The sequence below is a fragment of the Thamnophis sirtalis genome, unplaced genomic scaffold (assembly GCF_051295495.1).
Source record: "Thamnophis sirtalis isolate CommonGarterSnake01/CBP01778 unplaced genomic scaffold, rThaSir2_p1.2 scaffold_9, whole genome shotgun sequence".
Taxonomy (NCBI): Eukaryota; Metazoa; Chordata; class Lepidosauria; order Squamata; family Natricidae; genus Thamnophis; species Thamnophis sirtalis.
In genome coordinates this window covers 60,410,148-60,432,885 of record NW_028261389.1, presented here as the reverse complement: position 1 = coordinate 60,432,885, position 22,738 = coordinate 60,410,148, and the positions used below count along the sequence as shown (strand labels likewise).

Genomic DNA, 22,738 nt, shown 5'->3' with positions numbered 1-22,738 from the left:
AACTTAAGAATGAAACTGGAAGAAAAAGGAGATGAGAAAGTTATGATTAACCAACTTTTAAATTCCCACACTACGTTGAATCATAAACTAACCAAACAGGCTAGAGTTTGCACAATATGCTAAACTCAAAAGCAGAACCTGCCATGCCATGTTAGAAAGACAGTTCAGAACTGATAAAAGTATAGTAAAGGAGCTACTCGTAACCTTAAAGGAATTTAGGAACAAAATAAATTTAAGTTTCCCAGAAACTGTGCATATTGATCTCATTGAAGCATGAGTCAAGAGCTCTCATAATATTGTGGTTCAGAAGAATCAATGTTGGATTTGCAACTTGAACAAATTCATCCCACATATACTCATAAATCATGGTGGCTCAGCAGTTAAGGTGCTGGGCTTGTCAACTGGAAGCCCAGATTCGAGTCCGGAGCTCAGTGGTGGATTTCACTTATTTTTACCAATGATTCGCCATGTGCGTGCATGCTCACTGTATGTGCATGTGCACCTTCTGCACATGTGCCCAGCCTTTTGTGCATGTGCTTTGCACCCATACCTTCCATGCATGCACCTGGCCTCAAAAATGTGGCTAAATAGGACTGCATAGAGCCGGGGTGGGTGGGCAGACCCACCCGCAATCTCAACTACCGGTTCGCTTGAACCAGTCCAAACCAGCTGAATACTACCTCTGCTTGAGCACTATGGGAAGGGGTGAGCTCCTGCCCACCTGGCAGTTTGAAAGCATGCAAATACAAGTAGATAAATAGGTACCAGTGCAGTGGGAAGGTAACAGCGCTCCACGATGTCATGCTGGCCACATGACCACAGAAACAATGGCCTTGAAATGGAGATGAGCACTGCCCACTACACTTGGCTATGACTAGCAGAGTAAAATCCACATGGGATTCCTATACTCATAAATGATTCATCATCTCCCTGCAAAGAAGCATCAGGTGAGGTGGACCCAGGATTACTCAACCTCTTTATAAATAACTTCCAAGATTGAATGGAACAATCCTTTTTTTCAAAATTTGTAGGTAATACAAATTATAAGGATTGGCTAATCTTTTGCAGAACACAATCCCAATTCAAAATTGTGCCCGAACACATCGAATTTAATGGCAGCAGCTGCCAAAAAAGCCAACACAGTTCTAGGCTGCATAAACAGAGGGATGGAATCAAGATCACATGAAGTGTTAATACCACTATATAATGCCTTGGTAAGGCCACACGTGGAATACTACATTCAGTTTTGGTCACCATGATGTAAAAAAGATGTGGAGATTCTAGAAAGAGTGAAGAGAAGAGCAACAAAGATGATTAGGGGATTGGAGGCTAAAACATATGAAGAACGGTTTCAGAAACTGGGTATGTCTAGTTTAATGAAAAGAAGGACTAGGGAAGACATGATAGCTGTGTTCCAATATCTCAGGGGTTGTCATAAAGAAGAGGGAGTAAAGCTATTCTCCAAAGCACCAGAGGATAGGAGAAGCAATAATGGGTGGAAACTAATCAAGGAGAGAAGCAACTTAGAACTAAGAAATTTTCTGACAGAACAATTAATCAGTAGAACAACTTACCTCCAGAAGTTGTGAATGCTCCAACACTAGAAGTTTTTAAGAAGATGTTGGATAACCATTTGTCTGAAGTAGTGTAGGTTTTCCTGCCTAAGCAGGGGGTTGGAATAGAAGACCTCCATGGCCCCTTCCAACTCTGTTATTCCATTCTATTCTGTTCTGTTCTATTCTAATAGGCTGATGTTCACTTATGTCCAATGGAATATCCTGCTTTTGGATAGGAGAAGTCAGATGTACAAGTAGAGGATCAGGAAGTTATGTCAGGTGGCAGGGCTTGTAAGAAGACTGTAGGAGTACTAATGAACCACTAGATTAAGAGAAAACTGAGGCAGCAACAACTCAAAAGGCCAATGCAATATTGGGTTGCACTAACCAAAATAATGATCAAATTACTGAAGGTCATTATTCCACTATGATTCCATTAAATATCCCACTAGGTAGATTATATACTATGTCCAGTTCTAGGCTGGACAAGGACTTGGCAGGGTTCAGAGGACATCTACTAGGCTTATACTAAACACTGTAAGTGTAAAGAACAATAAAAGGAGCTGGCTTCCTTTAGTTTGCAAAAAAAAGTATGCATAGTCTGCAAAAACTTAAAAGCTTGTTATATGAAAGAGCCAAAAAGGGTAGTGACAGAACTACCTTCTTGCCTATTTTTAACATCTCCCGCCAGTCTTGCCTGTGGGAACTGCTAACTGAACTTGTTCTAAGTTGAAAATAAGAGCAGACCAGGATCTAACTATTAGAAAACTGATTGGGGAGCAATCAAACAGACTCCCCTCTTATCAGTAATGTTTTTCCTCCCTGTAAGTTTTCAAATAGGGAGCGGGGAGAGTTGAATGCACAAGACAAAAGGTTGGACCACTAGAATGCTCATTCATCCATTACGTGAAGAAACAAAGACCAAGCTCAGCATATTCATTGACCAAACGCAGCTACAAAGTTTTGTCTGTAAGTGTGTTGTACTATAAGCTATCACGATTTCGGTCAGGAGTGGGTGCAGCCTTTCAACCCCTAGGCGAAATGAACACTAACTGAGCATGTAGCAGCAAGACTTGTAAATGTTCACTTATGTGAACTCAGCTCTCCTTACATAGAATTCTTTATTGGCCAAGTGTGATTGGACACACAAGGAATTTGTCTTTGGTGCACAAGCTCTCAGTGTACACAAAAGACAAGATACATTCGTCACAAATCATAAGGTGCAACACTTAATGATAGTCATAGGGTACAAATAAGCAATCAAATCATGGAAACAATCCATATAAAGCGTAAGGATACAAGCAACAAAGTTACAGTCATAAGTGGGAGGAGATGGGTGATAGGAAGAATGAGAAGATTAATAGTAATAGTAATGCAGACCTAGTAAACAGTTTGACAGTGTTGAGGGAATTGTTTATCCCAGTGTTTCTCAACCTTGGCAACTTGAAGATGTCCGGACTTCAACTCCCAGAATTCCCCAGCCAGCATTCGCTGGGAGTTGAAGTCCGGACATCTTCAAGTTGCCAAGGTTGAGAAACACTGGTTTATCCGAAAGATGGGGGGGGGGGGAGCAACTGTCTTTGTGTCTAGTTGTTCTGGTGTGCAGGGCTCTTTAGAGTCGTTTTGAGGGTAGCAGTTGAAACAATTTGTGTCCAGGATGTAAATACTTTCACAGCCCTCTTTTTTGACTCGTGCAGTATGCAGGTCCTCATTGGAAGACAGGTTGGTAGCAATTGTTTTTTCTGCAGTTCTAATCACTGTTCCCTCTAAGGTGCGCGCGTGCGCGGCTGCACACGTTGCAAGAAAATCCCGCGCAGCAGTTTTTATCTGCCGCGCAGAGATTTCTTAAGGAAACGTGTGGAAGTCCTTTGCAGGCGGCTGCAACTGAATCCGGCAGTGCTGTTGCCTGTTGGAGGAGGAGGAGGCGAACCAGCCTGCCACCACCGCCCACCGCCAGCCCCGCTGCTCTTCCCGCCCCCTTCTCAGCCCCACAGTCCAGCGGTCGCAGCAGAAACTGCTCCGGGTTTCCGCTGCCGCTCCCCGCATTTTCTGGACAGGGTCTCGCAGGAAGGAATCCCCTCTCCAAGGGATCCCCGTCCAGAAAATGCGGGGAGCGGCAGCGGAGACCCAGGGCTGCTTCTGCTGCAACTGCTGGACTGTGGGGCTGGGAAGGGGGCGGGAAGAGCGTCGGGGCTGGCGGTGGCCGGCGGTGGCAGGCTGGTTCGCCTCCTCCTCCTCCAACAGCACTGCTGGATTTCCGCCCAACACTGCGGGGGCGCCAGCGGGAGCTTCGGCGGCTTCACCTCAGCCACAGCGCTGGGCAGCAAATGTGTTGGTGCTGTTGCAGGAGGAGGAGGAGGTGGCAGCAATAGCACCTGACGACAGGACAAGAAGCAATGGAAACTTGTCAGGAGACTCAAGATGGAAATAAGGAGAAATCTGACAGTAAGAACAATTAAAATCAATGGAATCTTAATTCATTTGCTGCAGGTTTTCAAAAGACTGGATGGCCATTTGTCTCAGATGATATAAAGACTCCTGCCTTGAACAAGGGGCTGGACTAGAAGACCTCCAGTATCCCTTCTGATTATATGATTTTAAAAACCACAAGCTTTTTACAGCTCGCTTGCAACTTTACCAAATTTAATTCAGCCATCTCCTTTTGTTATTAAATGGGTATTGCTAGTTCAATGCACATGCGCTCCACTTTTAAGATGCTGAAAAAATCCCCATGACCTGCAACAAAATTCATTCTTCCACTCTTATCTTGCCCTAACTTCTGATAGGTTCCTGAAATATAGATCTACAAAATTTAGTGAAAATATTTCTATCTATTTTAATACAGACTCGTAAAACAGATTGGGACAAATGAAATTAGTGCTCTGGGATAATAGCAGGTTTACTCTATTTGGATTTTCAGATAAAAGGTATCTTTTGTGCTAAGTTCTAACAATGTAGTTCTCTAATGTAACTATGAAACAGTCCAAATATATAATTCCCCTCAGGGAGGAATTCTGGGAGTTGAAGTCCACAAGTCTTAAAGCTGTCACATTTGAAGACCCCTGGGGTTTTTTCCCCTAAAGGGGTAGGGGTGCAAGGGTCTTGTAACAACAGCTTTAAGACTTGAGTGCTTCAAATGCCAGACTGTCTGAGCCAACATTTTGGTTGCTAAGCAGGAGCGTTGTTAAGTGATACTGATATTATATAACACTTTTAATTAAGCGGGTACCTTGAATAAACATAACTTTGAGTTTCAAATAATACTGATTTTGTTGTTGTCTTAGGTGACATATGTGAAAAAAATTCAGGTGCTCAGGCATGAAAATGTGCCGCTCAAACACTATACTTTTCCGCTCACACTGAAAAAAAATTAGAGGGAACATTGGTTCTAATGTACTTCTCTCACACACCCGCTCCATGAACTCATTCTAGCAAGTAACGTCCAGCGGGAGAGTACGACAGGTGCGGGCGTACACAAGGACCGGGAATTCCCTCTACGTCGAGCTGCCCCCCTTTCGAGCCTTGCCTTAATTAACCTAAGAGCTTCTCACCCTCCAGGCTGCGAGGGAGCGCGCGCGCATCAGGTTCCCGGGGATTTCGCCTCGCTGCGTTTCGGATCGAACAATTACGTCCCGGGGCGGGGATCGAATTTACGTGGGCTCGGCTCTTCTATTACCCGAGTGGGTGGGTGCGTGGGACGCCTCTGCAAAATATCAACAAGGGCGAGGAAGCTCCTGCTTTTTGTCTTCGAAGCCAAGAGAGGCGAGAAGCAACGAGGTTCCAGCAGCTGCCGCCCCTCAAACACACACCTCCCGCTTCCCACTCAGGAGAGAAAGAAGCGCTGGACTGCCCGAAGCCAGGGGAAGCGCGGCGCGTGCGCACTCGGAGAACCTCCAGCCTCTTCTCCCCTCCCTTCCCCACCTTTTACTCCCAAGCCGCTGCCAAGCGCGAGTGGATGTGCGGCGTGAAGCTTAAGCGGAGGAGCGGCAGCCGCCAGGGGAAGCCGTTCGCCCGCCTCTGGAGCCCGAGGCAAAGCAAGCGAGAGAGAGAGAAAAAGGGAAAGGAGTCGACCGGGATTTCCACCGGCCGCGGCAGAACAACAGTCGCCGCCCCGTGTCCGTCCCCGTCCCCCCGCCTCGCGCGAGGCTGCCTCCCGTCCGCAGATTCAGAAGCTGCCCTTTTCGTGCCCGGCTGGCGGGCGCAGGTCGGGCGGCAGGAGCAACACGTTGTTGGCTCTCGAGCGGCGCTGCTCCCAACCTGCTCGCAAGTGGCCCTGGAAAGCAACTTTGCGGGCTCCCCTTTGGCGGCGGACGAACTGCTCCCTCCAAAAGCGAAGGGTCGCCTCTTCTTTTCCCCCTAGGGAAAGGGGGACCCATCCCTCTCCACCCCCCCCCCCTGGTTCGGTTCTGCACGAGGACGAGGGCTTCATCTGCCTCCGGGAAAGTGCCGAAGAGAGCTCCGTTGCGCCTCCGGACGACTGGGCGAGGGCGAGGGGGCGCTTCTCCGCCCTCGCCCCAAGGCGGTTAGTTCCTCCTCATCTTTAATTGCACCTTCTGGAAACGGCGGGGTCATGTGCTGAGGGCATGACTCGAACTTGATACCTCTCGAGGAAATCATCAGGGTTATTTATCGGCAAAAGGGACTCCTCGCCTTTCTTCTGCTTGGAAATCGGTGGGTGAAATGCGTTTAAGGGGCAGCCCTTCCAGCTTGGGCAAAAAACTCTGTTACTAAGGGTGTGGTTGGAAGGTACCACCAGGTCCTTCTTGCTAACCATGCCTCTTCTCAAAGCAACCTTTGGCTGGCTTTGGCATATGGGCATGCTGTTGATCTTTGCCCAAGCCACATTAAACGGAGAGGGTGTTGTCCGAAAAGGTCGGGAGTGTGAATTGTGGTGCCAGACAGCTCCTCCGTTACTTCGACAAGTGGCCCACAAGCAAGAAGCAGCTTGGGTTGTGGGGCACTTAGGTGGCATTCCTGATGTTTCCTTACCCAAAGAGCCTCCAGTCAGACTCCAGGCTAAGGCTGGAGGTCAGGAGGGCTGGACTCCCTTGAAGGATTATAGCGATGCCAGCAAAGATTGGAGGGACTCTCAGACTGTCAAGCCTGGAGAAGGTGTGCATCAGGCTGGGAATCACTTGGAAAGAAAAGACAGAAGTCATTTGAGGCAAGATTCTTCAGTAGCCTTGAGGACTAAAAATGCTCCGAAGGCTGAAGAATGGGAGAAGAGCTCAGCAAGAATTGGGCACAGGAAATTTCCAAGAAGCAAGCGGGGGGCTGGTGAGTCCCAGGATACAAGAGAAGCAAGAAAAAGCAAAACTTTCAAGAACAGGCACCGCATCAGTGTCTTCAATATCTCAGTGGATAGTCAGACGACTCCCTTTCATGGAGTTGTGGGGGATGTTGTGCCTCAGGCATTACCCTTGAATGGCTCAGCCAGTCACGTGGCAGGAAGGGAACCCGCTGCCCTCAGAAATGGGACCTTCCAGCCACCTCATGTGAAGAACCCCTTTTACCCACTGACTCAGGAGTCCTATGGTGCCTACGCAGTCATGTGTTTGTCAGTTATAATCTTTGGCATTGGGATAATGGGGAACATGGCAGTGATGTGCATTGTCTGCCATAACTACTATATGAGGAGCATCTCCAACTCTTTGCTGGCCAACTTAGCCTTTTGGGATTTCCTTATCATTTTTTTCTGCCTGCCTCTGGTCATCTTCCAAGAACTCACCAAAAAGTGGCTTTTGGAGGATTTCTCCTGCAAAATTGTACCTTACATTGAGGTAAGTAACAATAAATGTCACCTCCCTGCAGTTTTTTATAGAGGCTCACAAAATTGGGATCGTGGGCCCAATGCTTTCTTAATGAATTGGAATCAGAATCCCATTGCTTTGGTCTTTCATATTTACAGATATTTATTATTGGTTCTACCTCAGGGGTTTCAAACTTGTAGCCCATGGGCAATGCACTCTACATGGGGCAGCCCTTGAAGAGTATTCGGAGACTTCAACTTGTCCAGAATGCAGCCGCGCGAGTGATTGTGGGTGCACCTCGGTACACCCACGTTACACCTATCCTCCGCGAGCTGCACTGGCTACCGATCGGTCTCCTGATACGCTTCAAAGTGCTAGTCGTAACTTATAAAGCCCTTCATGGTATTGGACCTGGGTACTTGAGAGACCGCCTGCTGCCAATTACCTCCCAAAGACCCATTAGATCACACAGGGTCGGCCTCCTCCGGGTTCCGTCTACTAGCCAATGCCATCTGGCTACTACCCGGGGGAGGGCCTTCTCTGTGGCAGCTCCGGCCCTTTGGAACGAACTCCCCGCAGAGATTCGGACCCTCACCTCTCTCCAGGCCTTCTGAAAAGCCGTCAAAACCTGGCTGTGCCGGCAGGCCTGGGGTTGACGAGTTCCCCTCCCCTCTCGACCTGTGTGGCTGTGTGATTCTTGGCTATTTTAACTATTTGTATTGTGTTCTATGTTCCCTTTCCCCCTTTGAGTTGTTCGCCGCCCTGAGTCCCTCCCGGAAAAGGGCGGCATATATATAAAACAAATCTCAGGATGAGTCACATTCTGGCCACGCCCACCCCGGTTTAGCGAAGAGGGGAAAGTCACAAAACATCACACAAGTTGGACACCCCTGCTCTACCAGATATTTAGAAATTGAGGGTGCCCTCCTTCCTTCATCTGGTGTGTTTGCTTTCACTTTTTGCATTTTGTCTTTGATAATAGAAATAATTGTGTTAAATTCAAGACATGAGTTATTTATATTATTGTGGTATGAGTTAAGAATATGTACATTCTTTCTCAATCTGCTAAATAGTTCTGCTTGAAGAAGGCACTGCGTACATAAGTTGAATTATGTTTAGATATTCAACTCTGTTCCAAGGATCTCAGGTATAGGCATTGTCCATTCTTGTTCTACAAACTCCAGTAATTTATTCCAAGGGCATGCAATCTGTTACTCTCCCTTGCCTTTGGCTATGCTGGTTGCAGCTGATTGTGGCTGGAATGTCAAACATCTGGAAGGTTGCTCAATCTTTATGTATTCAATCAAAATGGTGCAATAGATTACATTTCCCAGACTGAAGAGATGCATTTAAAGTTAAAAATGATGTTTCTACATTTCCCACTGATTTTGACTTACAAATGAGAAATGGTTAGACATAACTAATATAAGACTTTTATCTCTATTTTATGAAACAAGTTGCATTAAAAACTGTAATATTTGCTTCCAATTTTCAACTTAGTCGGATGTAGAAACTGTATATTGGCTTACATCCATGTATTGTAGGCCAATAGATGGAGTTAAACAAATATTTGTTGGATCCAATCCAAGTGTTTGCATCCAAACATATGCAAAAATGTAATATAGGGTGCTTAGTTTTGTATAATATAAATGTCACAAAAAAGGACCAGGAAAATATTAATCCTTGTTACGTGTCTTCTCAGATTTACTACACAAGAAAATATCTCATTTTTTCTATAGGTGAAAGTTGATAGAGTAAAAGAGACAGTCTTACGGTATGAAAGCCACAAACATGATGGTTGCAATATTCACAATATTATTTTTAATTAATTTTTATTTATTAAATTCATGTCACCCATCTCACAGTTCAAGCAACTCTGGGCAGCTTACATCAACATATGATAGCAGTCATGAAATGAATAAAAATTACAAAAATTCAAGTAAACTAAAAGTATTAAAAATATGAACTTAGTTTTCGGTCCCTTGCTCTTTTTTTTGTTTTGATTTGTTTTACTTTTTTAAATATCCCAGGTTCTGATTAAATCCTTGGCTTTTGGCAAGGAAATAGATATTTTGCTACCCAGGTTGGACAGAATCCTTTCCACTGTTCGGTTGTCTATTTTATTCATTTCTTGGAAAAAAGAAACCATTAAATCTGGTTGATAGTGTGAAATGATTCTATGCATGTGACAGTATGCTTGGTATCATTCATTTAATTAGCAGCAGATGGGTAAATGAAGAGAAATAGGATGCTCATAGTCCCTTAGAAAGTCCATTTCTAGTAACCCATTAGTCAGGCAAAAATATTTCCTGAATTATATTTAAATTGCATTCATGCCAAGGAATGGAAAACAAGGTGTGGATTTATTTATTTATTTGGGTCCTCTTAGAGCAGAAAGTGCAATGCTTTGAAAATACATTGCCCAAATAAATCACTCTGATTTGTAACTTTAAAAGCTTGCCTGTAAGATATGACCCCTAACTGTAGAACTTCTCATAAAATACAGGAGCATGGAATAAACATGACCTTTTCATGACAGTCCTAGAGCTATTTAATAAATTTAAGATGTCAGTGTAACCATCTGTCACTTTATATTGGAGGGTTTCTACCTTGACAGCAATAATGGGTCTAAAACTGGGATGGGGAACTTCTCATTTTCACTGAACTACGTCTCCCAGAATTCCTCACTACTGAGCTTGCTGTGTTAGCTTAAATTAATATGTAAGCTTAGAATTCTTTTATATTGGGTCAAGGATATTTTAAAGTGCACGTGCATATTGAAAATATATTAAAACAAGTATTGCTGGATCATGCTGTTCAATTGTGGCATCATGTTCAATAGTGGCTTTAATAAGAAATGAAAAAATGGAGTAGAGATATGCATTATATATAGAAGATGTATTTTGTTCCAAACTTGGAAAATTCCAAGCAATTGAACAATTCAAAGAAAAAAATGATTTGTGTGTTCATGCTTGAACTCGTGCCTCTCAAAACAACCATGTTTTGTTTCATACTTGGAACAAATCTTTCCTAACGTATGTTGGGTTTCATGTTCAGAAGATGGACAATGGCCATTTTGAGCTCAGAACATTTCAGCATTATAATGTTTGTAGAGTCCTAGGACACCATGTGAAAAAGATGCTCCCCTATTTTTAATCCCAAGCATCTGCTGCTGAGAGGCATGTCATCTCTGAACATTTGAAGGTAAATAAGCGTTAGTTGATGTATCTCTCATATGTTCATCTAATCCCTTGCAAAGCAGGATAATAATGATCTTCTAAAGATTGATGAAATGCAAGTATTACTGTAGAGGCCTTAATTTGCATCAGCAATAATGAAAGCTGCTGAGAGTTGTACCTGAATAATCTCTGGAGGGCCTCATAGTTTCTAAGAAAAAAAGTGTTCCTCAGTTTAAGTCCTAGTACAGAGGTGTCAAACTCAATTTCATTGAGGCCACACATTGAGCCCCAGCTCCATTTACGGCTTTGGCAGCTTCCTGCAACCTTCTGCCAGTGAAAAAGGAGCTTGGGAAGGCCGCTGGCACTGTGGGCCAGTCCTTCACTTTTTCCAGGGTGACCCCATGGGCCAGATCTAAGCACCCCGCGGATCTGCCCCCCTGAGCCTTGAGTTTGACACCCCTGTCCTTGTGTTTGTGAACAGTGTTAGTGGAGTTGACAATAATTTGCCATTGATTGCTTCCATTTTCAGGTTACTTGAAACTGAGAGGGAATATGGTAATGTTATTAATCTTCCGAACTAGGAAGTGATTTTTTTTTCACAGTGGAGGGAAAAAAAGGCAATTTTTGCCATCTTCAGATATTACCTATTATGTTCTTATGATCCAGAGAAATCTGTGAAATTTGATATTGCAAAGCAGTCTATTTAAAGAATCACCTTGTAACCTAAATATAAGGTCTTTTTAAAAATGTTCATTAAGTAAGCATTGTCATACAAAAGACTAGATAGCGAGTCTAATGTAAAGATATCTTTAAAGTGACCTGTTTATTTTATTTATTTTTCATATTTATATGGCCACCCACCTCACACAATTTAACTTGGGAAGGTATACAATAAAAACTATAAAATTCTACAATTAAAAGCATTAGTATTATGATTCAGGGCCGAGGAGATAGCATTAGATCAGAACTGTCAAACTCCCGGTGAACTGGATGTGTCATGTGCTGGCCACGCCCACTCCCGGTTTAGCGAAGGAGGGGAGAGCCCCGATACGTCACCATGATGCCACCATGACAAGCGTTTGATACCTCTGCATTAGATGTTACAAACCGTGAAGTCATCCCATCAAATAATAATTCCCTTCCCTTAATGCTAGTAGTGCATGTGTTATTTTTCAATACGTACTTTGTTCCAAGAAGTTTAAAATCAACTTAAAAATTAAGCACAATGGGATACTTTATACCTTATTTCCAGATATAATATTGCAGTCTGACTTCAATAATTTACAGAGTAGGATAATACAGCTTTCTTCAATAATACAATTTTCTTCTAGACATTGTATTTAAGTTCAGAAGAAAACATGAATGCTTTCCATGAGCATCATCAGTGGTCTTTAGGCAAAAAAAAAAATGCAGATATAGAAAGTTCTCAGGTTTTCTTATCTACCTGAACATAGAATTCATGCATCACTTATATTACATGTTTCCTGTTTTGTTTTAGTTCAGTTTTCACCCTGTCATTCTTCCATGAGATAAAGGTAACCTACCAGGGAATCTCCTTTCATTTTATTACCCACAACATCTGTGTGAGGTAGGTTTCACTAAGTGAGAGACTAGTCCAATGAACTTTCAAAAGTGAGGAGTCCTTCACCACTAATTTAGTACTGTATCTTATGCTCAAGAGATTGCTCAATGAAATTGTAATTCAAATGTATAAATTTCCTGAACCAGAAGAAGGAACTAAAATAACATTGCAGCTGATGTTGCAACCATGTTCTTTGTAAATCTTAACATAGAACTTTAAAGGTGCTGGCTCAGTTTATCCTTTTATAAAAAGGAAAATGTGGATTTCATCTTAATTGCATGCCATGAATTTATAAATATATATCAAAGCACTTGATTTGTGTTCATGGTCAGCATGAATCTTTTGATCTGGGTTAATATTTGCATTAACATTTGTTAAGTTTTTTTCTATTGAGGATGGAAAACATTTTGTTGAATCTCTTTAAAGACTTAAAACCCAATTTTCTGTTAATTTTCATGCGGCTATTATAAAACATGAAAGAATTATGTAACGGCAATTTAACTTCCAGATGCATTGTGGAATTTTAATTTGCTGTTAGAACAATTATATTCATTTGCTGCATCTTCATTTTTAATTTGGAACCTCTTTTTTATACTGTTTTTATGAATTGGTTTTTAATCAACAATTTAAAGCCATATTGTATAAAGTCTATCCAAATTGAAATATTGCTTATATTTGTCATAATTCAGAAAGCACTTATTGTAAATTAGTAAGAAATTAGAAAAACTTGTATTTTCTTGCTTCATTTATTTTGAAATATGTTTTCTTTCTATTAATGTACTTGATTTTAATGGAACTGCTGCTCCCATGAATTGATACTTAAAAAGAGGGAATATTTAGAAGAGTTAAGACACAAGTGCTTTACTCCATGCATTTCTGGAATTAACCCCGGGGAATATATATCATGGATTACAATTTTAAACAAGCAATGTGATGACATCACAATAGTAATAGCTCTTAGACTTATATACCACTTCATGGTGGTTTACAGCACTCTCTAAGCAGAGTCAATATATTGCCTTAACAATCTGGGTCCTCATTTTACCGATCTCGGAAGAATGGAAGGCTAAAGTCACAATAATAGTGTGATGGCTTAGTTCTTACAAAGCTGCTTAGTTCTTATAAAAGACAGCAGCATATATGTGTTAAACTAAAGTGACAAGTTAGTTATTTAATGCCATGCTAATTCAGTTGTTGGCTCACATCTATGGTATATGATATATTAATGACAATAAATATACAGTAATGTTAGAGATATATCATTTAATAATCAGGATCAATTTATGAGCATACAGGTTAATCAGCTTATTACACTACAGACATGCATTTAGCATAGAACTTCACTAATCCAATTTAACATTGGTTAATATTCATAAGGCAGTGATTTGCATTTCATTTATTTTTACAACTGATTTTAAGTAAATCATGCAACAAATCAGTAACAAGAGGTGAGACATGATGATCTTGCATATGTTATTCTGAGCTTCCAAAAGTTGATGATTTGGGCAGTATATACCGTACATGCTGTGGGAAAAAACAATGTATAAATTTAAGCAGTGAATTTTCCTTGTTATATTCATCTTCTTTTCTCGCAGTGATGAAAAGAAGTTTCTTGCCCAGTGTCATAAATCTACAAAATACTTGGAGTATTTCTTTGAAATATCAAAGCAGACCTGAAAACAGGTTGAACTTCCAGGGCAAATCTGCACATTCAGTGAGACATGAAATTATAACTTTGACAATTTCCCTACCAATAAAACTTGATCATTTTAAATTCCTTTTTTTTTCTTTAAAGGAATCAGGGTCCAGGTATGCTTCTCAACAAACATATAAAGGCTTTGCCAACCAGAATTTGGTCAAATGTCCATCCTGGTATTAGAAATGGTTTGGGATCATTTATACATGCAAATGAAAAGAGAGGTAATATTAGCATTGGCTAAAATGGTCCACAAACATTTGAATTTACCCAACATATGTGAAATTTCAAAACAGAAAGGACTTGTCTTTGACAGAAGAAAACAGAACTCAGCAGTGTTTTGAGGGTAACAAAAGCTACATTTGTTATCTTGCTGCTGTAGAAATTAGTTCTAGATGTTCTTCCTTGGAATTAAACTCCCTTCTAAGTTTACACAATAAATGATGTCAGACATTATTGTTAAATATGAAAAGGCAACAGTACTGACAACTTTGATTTATCCCCAATCTGATTCTCTCCATGTCTTCCAATTGTAAGTTTTCAAATTCTTAGAAAGAATTTGGATTGGAGGACAGAGATGTGTTAGACCGTGGCAGCCAAAAATCAGAAGGTGTCTGGTAGCACCTTTTCAAATTTAACTGAAATCTATAAACATTAATTAACTGTAGTTGTATTTCACAAAAGTGATGCCTTTTAATTAAATTTGTAAGTCTGAAAAGGGGAAATCAAATGCCTTTGATAGAAAGTACGGAGGGTGCCAAATTCAAAAGACTGTTGTATTTCAATAACTTACGTTTCAAAGAGTAATAGCAGTACATTTGAAACAGTTTTGCAGGTCCAGGTGTGCATATGAAATTCATATTCCAACGTAATCCTCAATTTAAAATTTAGTTCACTCCTGGTGTGTGGATGCTATATTTCAGTGGGACATAGGAAGGTATGTTTAGAAATGAGATGACATCTGTTCTAATCTTTTTTTGCTGCTTAATTTTGGCTAGGTTGAGGCTATATCTATAATTACATGAGAGAGTTCTTGTTTCCTTGGACGAGGGATGTATTTAAAGAAGGCAGTTATATTGCTTTTACTGAAAACACTATCCCTAAACCTGGAACTCTTATAATTATAAACCAGTCTTCCAATCTTTCATTCTTAGTGAAGGTAATACTCTTAAAGTGCAAGATATATCTGAATAAAACATCCCACCTACTTCAAGTGGAATGCCGTCCAGAATATGATACTGAGAATACTTTGTTCACTTTGATGAATAATTAAGCAAGAAACTATATTCAAGGAAAATGACACTGCTAGTTCTATTACAAATCTTCAGGAGCATTGGTAGCCATGCCAGTAGCCGTGCTATTCCTCTGGGCCATGGTAGAGACATTGTTTCAGCCTCCTTCCTGTTTGGATGTTCCTAGAAGCGGTTCTACCAAACTGTTGGAGACTTGTGTCATTGACCTATGAGATTATTTATGTGCCCTACATTCACAGGTGGTATTTAGCAGGTTCTGATCAGTTCTGGAGAACCGGTAGTGGAAATTTTGAGTAGTTCGGAGAACCGGTAAATACCACCTCTGACTGGCCATGCCCCCATCTATTCTCTGCCTTCCGAGTCCCAGCTGATCAGGAGGGAATGGGGATTTTGCAGTAACATTCCCCTGGAGTGAGGAGGGAATCGAGATTTCACAGTATCCTTCCTCTTCCCCCTCAGGGAGGGCCCACAATCTGGGAGTCCTCCTGGATTCGTGGCTTAGTTTAGAAGAACATCTTATGGCCATGACCAGGGGGGCCTTCTACCAGGTACGCCAGTTGCATCCCTTTCTGTATCAGGATGCCCTGTGCACAGTCCTCATCCTTTCTCGCCTGGACTATTGTAATGCTGTCTACATGGGGCTGCCCTCGAAGAGCACCCGGAGGCTCCAGCTGGTCCAGAATGCTGCTGCACGGGTTGTCATGGGGGTACCTAGATGCTCCCATGTTACACCCCTTTTAGGCGGCCTAAACTGGTTGCCGGTTGTTTTCTGGGTGCGATTTAAGGTGTTAATTATGATCTTTAAAGCACTCCATGGCTTATGCCCAGGGTACTTGCGAGACTGCCTACTGCCACTAGTAGTCTCCCACGGTCCAGTACGATCCCACAGAGTTGGCCTCCTCAGGGTGCCATCGGCCAGGCAGTGTCGGCTGGCGACCCCCAGGGGGAGAGCCTTCTCTGTGGGAGTGCCTTCCCTTTGGAATGAGCTGCCCCCAGAGCTTCACATAATCCCCAACCTCCGGTCCTTCTGGCGCGCCCTAAAAAGTTGGCTTTTTCAGCAAGCCGGCCTGGCCTGAATAGAATAAACTAAATTATTAATTGTTAATTTTAATTTAATCTAAATTTGATTTAAATTGTCAGTTGAAGGTTATTGGATTTCCTATTTAATCTGTTTTAACTTTTGTCATATGTGTTTTTATGTTGTACGCTGCCCTGAGTCCTTTGGGAGAAGGGCGGGATATAAGTCCAATAAAACCAAACCAAGCCATATCACGCCCACCAAGCCATGCCCACAGAACCAGTAGTAAAAAATTTGAATCCAACCACTGCCTACATTGTTTCCCATTTTCATGAAATTAATGAGAATAATCTGACTAGGGTGACATGATCGCAGTCTTCCAATATCTAGCAGGCTGCCACCAAAAAGAGGTAGTCAACCTATTCTACAAAGCACCTGAAGGCAGGACAAGAAGCAATGGATGGAAGTTTATGGAAGAGAGAGCCAACCTAAAACCTAGAAATGAGGAGAAATTTCCTGACAGTAAGAACAATTAATGAATGGAATTGCTTGCCTCCAGAAGTTGTGCTCCAACACTGGAGGTTTTTTTAAAAAAAGATTGGGTAACCATTTGTTTGAAATGGTATAACACCTGCTTGAGCTCCAGTATCCCAACTCTATTATTCTAATTCTTATCCTAATTCTGAACCTTTCAGGTTAAGTGCAATTATCAAGCTGGTAAAATCCAGTTCTTTTGTTCCCTGTGAAATTTGATTTTTGAATGGCTGTAGCAAAGAATATATTCATACAGCTACAGATAATATGCCAACTACGGTAATTCTTGAACCATTCAGGCTGTTAGCCATGCTTGAATTTCAACCTATTATGATAAATGGAAGGAGCTTTATCGGGGATTGCCTGTGCCAGCGTCTAGGCTGCTGACTGGCCCAAGGAATACTGCAAACGGGGGAAATGAAAGACCCGCTCTAAATGCAAGTTGCCCCCTGGGAATAATTTAATGAGCTGTGGCTGCCCTTTCAAGACCTATGCAGCTCAGGGCCAGACTATCTGGAAGGCCACCTCTCTCTCATATAAATACAGGAGATCTGCTAATTACTACTGACTCATAGTGGCCGCCTGAGTCCCCACAGTCTCATTTTGCATCCTTTACAACCCTCTGACCATGAAGCTGACACCAATTTCCCAGCTGTTCTTGGTAGGAAAGAGGTGGATAACAGCAAACATGCACACATACACAACCCCCCTTTTTCCCCAAGCCGATCCTTACCTGCATATATGTGATATGATTCGACTCATCTTGAAATCCTCGATTCCTCCCCCTCCCCTTGTTGTGTTCAGACAAACACAAAGGTAGTCCATTTGGGGAACAGGTGACATTCCAAGGAATGGACTAATGATCTAACTGGGGAAAAGGTAGCGCTGTGTTCTTTAAATAGCTCTTGGTTGGAATTTGCTTTCATCTGATAGTAGATGCTTGTTTTGGGTCATTTTTTTTAACCAAGACAGGATAATATGCCAAAGGAGCAGAGCAGCAGAGCATGAACTGGAAAAAAAATGCAATTACACTGATTTTCTGCTGCTGGCAGGATAGAATCAGCTTTAATTTCAATTCAGGTAATACCTTTTTACTGGACCAAGATGCATCCTGTACAAACTGACAGGTGCCTGGCTCCCTATTCAGTGTTATTTATTTAGTTATATACCCTAATGATTATAGTGTCAGATTTAAAACAAATTATAATAGAATACTATTAAGCTTTTATTCTGTCTGAATGTTTTTCCACACCTCTGTTTAATTCCTAATATATTGAAGTGATTACTATGTGTATTTTAATTATTTTGGTTTGAGAGGAAGGGAAAATATGGATGTCATTCAGGGGTGGGTTTCAACTGGTTCGCGGCGGTCCCTGCGAACCGGTTGGTCGGCGAACCCGGAAGTAAGTAACTTCCGGGAACGGCGAAGGGCCCGCCCGCGCTCCTTACCCGGTTTTGATGACTTCTGCGCTTCCACACACGCGCAGGACGCATACAGCGCCTGTGCGATCCTCCAGGAGCAGCTGGAGCATCACACAGACGCTAGTACGCATGCGTGCACGCGCACGTGCATGAGGACGCCGCCGGCCCCGTTCCAACCGAACCGGTTGGAACGGGGCGAGAAACCCACCCCTGATGTCATTTAAAGGAAGTGCTCCATGGATTGAAAAAGTGCTGGGACTGGCTGTGATGGGAAAGTTAACTGTGTTGATTGAGGAAAAGAATGTATCAAGCTTTCTTTCTATTCGGAAACCACTTCTGGACTTTCTGCTCAAAAGAGAAAAAAGAATTAAACTTTTAACTTTGGGTTGTGATTATTAAAATAGGTTGCTGTTATAGAAATATCTAATACTCAGTATTATGTAAAAGTGAAAAGTTGAGTTTATACATTTACTATGTAACTTACTGCCTATGGAGATTCTCAGTCATTCGGGACATGGTTGCCCCAACGGTGCTTTTTCAAAAGGCAACTGGACTTCCTTTGTTTTGCTTGAAGACATTTCGCTTCTATCATTCAGACAGAACTGAAGATGCTTCTCAAGCGAGAAGGGAAACATCTTCAAGCAAAACAAAGAAAATCCAGTTGCCTTTTGAAAAAGCACCTTAATGTAACTTAAAGCAGTGGTCACCAACCTTGGCCACTTTAAGACTTGTGGACTTCAACTCCCAGAGTTCCTCAGCCAGCAAAGCTGGCTGAGGAACTCTGGGAGTTGAAGTCCACAAGTCTTAAAGTGGCCAAGGTTGGAGACCACTGACTTAAAGCACCAGGAAAAGTTGGAAGTCAGTGTTTTTTTTTTCTCTTCCTTCTGCCCCAGACTTTTCCTCTTTCCCTTTACTTATTTTCCCAATTGCCTTTATTTTCATTTGAATTTTATATTAAGAAAAATTTCAATAAAAGGAAATATTCCACTAATAAAGATACATTATCCTATAACAAGTTAATAGGTTAGGCTGGTAATTTTCTAGGCGTCTGGAATTTTGTGTTTGGTATCAAATTGTGTATATCCCACCATCCTCATATCTACATTCTGATTTATTTATTTTTCCTCCTTATCCAGGTAGCATCTCTTGGAGTAACAACCTTCACATTATGTGCTCTCTGCATAGACCGATTCCGTGCTGCCACCAACGTGCAAATGTATTATGAAATGATTGAAAACTGCACATCTACAACAGCCAAGCTGGCTGTCATATGGATTGGAGCATTACTGCTGGCGCTTCCTGAAGTGGTTCTGCGCCAATTGACTAAAGAAAACTCTGAAATCAGTGGGAACCCACCTGTGGAGCGATGTGTGGTCAAGGTCTCTCCCCACTTACCTGACACAATATATGTGCTAGCCCTTACATACGATGGTGCAAGGCTCTGGTGGTACTTCGGCTGTTACTTTTGCTTACCGACACTTTTTACCATCACTTGCTCATTGGTGACTGCCAGGAAAATCCGAAAGGTGGAAAAAGCTTGCACCCGTGGGAACAAGCGGCAGATTCAGCTGGAAAGCCAAATGAACTGTACAGTGGTGGCGTTGACCATTTTGTACGGTTTTTGCACCATTCCAGAAAACATTTGCAACATTGTCACTACCTACATGTCCACAGGGGTATCTCAGCAGACTATGGATCTTCTCCATCTGATTAGTCAGTTTCTCTTGTTCTTTAAATCTTGCGTGACTCCAGTTCTCCTCTTTTGTCTTTGTAAACCATTCAGCCGAGCTGTTTTGGAGTGTTGCTGTTGCTGTTGCGATGAGTGCATTCAGAAGTCTTCTACTGTAACAAGTGACGATAATGACAATGAATATACCACAGAGCTTGAGCTGTCCCCTTTTAGTACGATACGTCGTGAAATGTCCACATTTGCCTCTGTGGGAACTCACTGTTGATTTTCCCTTTGTTCAGAATTCTTTTCCAACTTACAATAAAATTGGTTTGAGTTTTAGGTTAATTTCAGTTGGATCCTATTTTTTATTTTCCTATGTTGCAAAAGGAAAAGTACATTGTGTAAAATTTAAAGTATGCCGGTTTGTATATAACAACTTTTCTTTGAGAAATAACTTTAGCTACTAAAAAGAACAGACTTACCAGAGATCTTTAGAATCATTATCTTGATGGTGCTAGCATTCCTTTATTAAGGGAAGGTTGAACTAGTTTTGACCGCTCTCTTCTATTATTTAAACTAATACAGATTTTGGCTTGGATAATTATTACTGGAATTTCATTCATAATGTTTATAACAAACATTTCTAAAGTTGCAATCCTAAATAAAGATACTTGATAGTAAGTCTTCTTAAATTTAGACTTCTGCATAAATATGCAAAGGATTCCACTGTTTGTCTATGAACTTTTTAAAATATGGAAACAAATAGTAGTAAGTCCATTTATTTTGAGGCATGTAAAGTATATGCCTATATATTTTACTAATGGGGTTTTAAATTGCTTAACCAAGATCACTGTATCCGTACACCCACCTCCAAATGTTTTGATGAAACTACGTGATTTAGAGTGTTTGAGAATAGTTTTAAATTTGTTTGATGTAAATAATTATGAGATTGACACAGAAACAATAGCATTTTTATTGTATTCCCTGTACTGTTAACCAGCAATTAAACAATTTTACCAAGTAATACAAGAAAATTTCCATAGGGAAAGCAATCATTTTTATGTTGACTTGTAATAAAATAACTAAGATGGTCTTCATAATATGCTGTTCCATTCAAAAACATACATCCTATCCATGTATATGCATAAAGGTGTGAAGCCTCTTCCTTCTGCCAGTATGAGCAACAATAACCATTTATGGAATAGAGTAGTATATATAATTGTATGGGTGGCTTCTAAGTATGAGCTCCAATTGTATGTTAACACATTGAATTGGAAATTGGAATATATCTGAACAACAGGTTCCCAATATTATACACCTTTTAAAAAATCATAACAAATCCCTTAATTCTGCAGTACACAATATACAGGCTGAAGATTGTTTATTTTTAACCCATTGTATGCAAAGGCATGTATTCTCTCTGTCCCGATGGGGATTCCCACTCATATTGGGTGTATGACTTGTGATTCCATTAGTTTCTTTTTACAGTATTTTCTACAATAAAGGTATGTCTTCAGTCTGTGTATATAACACTTGCTGTAAGTGAAAATGGCATTTTTAGGAAATAGAGAATTGCCACAGAATTAGTGACAATAAATTTGGAAGGCTTACAATGTGTGGTGCATATTTTATTTCCTGAAGTTGTTTCTTAGAAATACATAAACATAGAATTGAAATTGAATTTCAGAAACTCAGTGGTATTTTATGTTGCTGTATGAAGACTGTTCACATATTCTGTAATGGGAGGTAGATGAAGAGAGTTTTTTTTTAAAAAAAAATGCTAAACGCTTTTGTTAAAATTGTTTGAAACATTGTGAAAACAGTGGGAACAAAGCAAATATTCTCGGTGTTTTTGAGTAGAAATTCAGACCCACCTGAGCGCTGTTTTCAGCTGTGATGGCCTCCTGCAGCTCTGCCAGTGAAAATGGAGCTCGGAGGGGCCATGTGTGGTCCTTCCGAGCTGTATTTTCACTGGCAGAGGCATTACCATCCGGTCCTTCACTGTTTCCAGAGTAGCCCCAGGGACCAGATCTAAGCATCCTATGGGCCAGATCCAGCCCATAGGCCTGGTGAGCTAGGGCTATTTAGTTTTGATTAAGTATGTAGATATGTGTCTGTATCTGTGTGTGTGTGTGTTCAATTTTAAATGGAATATACCATTTTTCTTCTTGTTTATTTTTTTTTTTAAAAAGTTCAAACAAAATATTTCTCTTTTAATTTCTGTCAGTCTAGGTTGAATGCACAAAGGTGTTTGAAGGTTTGCTTCTCTAATTTCACATTTTGGAAATGATTTTTGTTAGAGTGGGGAGAAATGGATGTGTAGCTGTCCTTGGCTTATCTAGAAAGCTTAGAAAGGGATGGGCTGGTCAGTACATGGATAGAAAATTACTATGTAAACTGAGGGTTTAAGGCCAGAATAGAGAGTCAATGAAATGTTTCAGAAGACGGTAATGACAAACCACTCCCATACTGTTGCCTAGCAAATTGCACAGTTATGTCAGTGTAAATCAGCCAAAATTGAGTTTGCTATAAAGGTGACATTCTGTTTTCCCCATCAGTGTCATAAGTTTTAATGGGAATGGATATTTATCACTGAGCTGACTTGTTAAAACTTCATTGTTTTCAAAAGGCTGTATCACTAAATGCATGCAATCAAGCATGCTTTAATTCAGCCTCCTCTGTTGAGGCCTTTTCCAATTTATTACCTTGAGTTTGTGAATGAATGATGGCTGCAGTCCAAGAACACAGGATACAGCACCCTAAAGCATCAGCAACAGGGACATGTAGAATTGTCCTGTGTATTTATGCAATAACGATGAGGTAAGGCTAATATTAATGTCTCCAAATAAAAAATGATGTTCTGTGTTTCTACCTGTACAGAGTCACAGGGACATTATCTCTGCAGGTAGGGAATCTTCTTGTATCAGCCTTCTAGAACAACTGAGGTAAGGACATGACATGCTGAGAATTAAGACCCTCTAGTGCTTAAGTACTTCAAGTTTAGTTACGTTTGTCATAAGGGAGGCATAGTACTTGTTGGATTCACGGACAATAAAAGTTGGCAACCTAGCTAGAT

The 22,738-nt window shown here is 41.2% G+C and overlaps 1 protein-coding gene across 1 annotated transcript; it reads left to right on the top strand.

The window, feature by feature from the left end:
• Window positions 1-5,508: 5,508 nt before the first annotated feature.
• Window positions 5,509-20,696, top strand: GPR37 (G protein-coupled receptor 37). The gene is made up of 2 exons (XM_014068171.2): window positions 5,509-7,336; window positions 19,127-20,696. Exons 1-2 carry the CDS (start codon window positions 6,329-6,331, stop codon window positions 19,943-19,945), a joined length of 1,827 nt encoding a protein of 608 aa, XP_013923646.2. The 5' UTR covers window positions 5,509-6,328; the 3' UTR covers window positions 19,946-20,696.
• The last annotated feature ends 2,042 nt before the right edge of the window (window positions 20,697-22,738 follow it).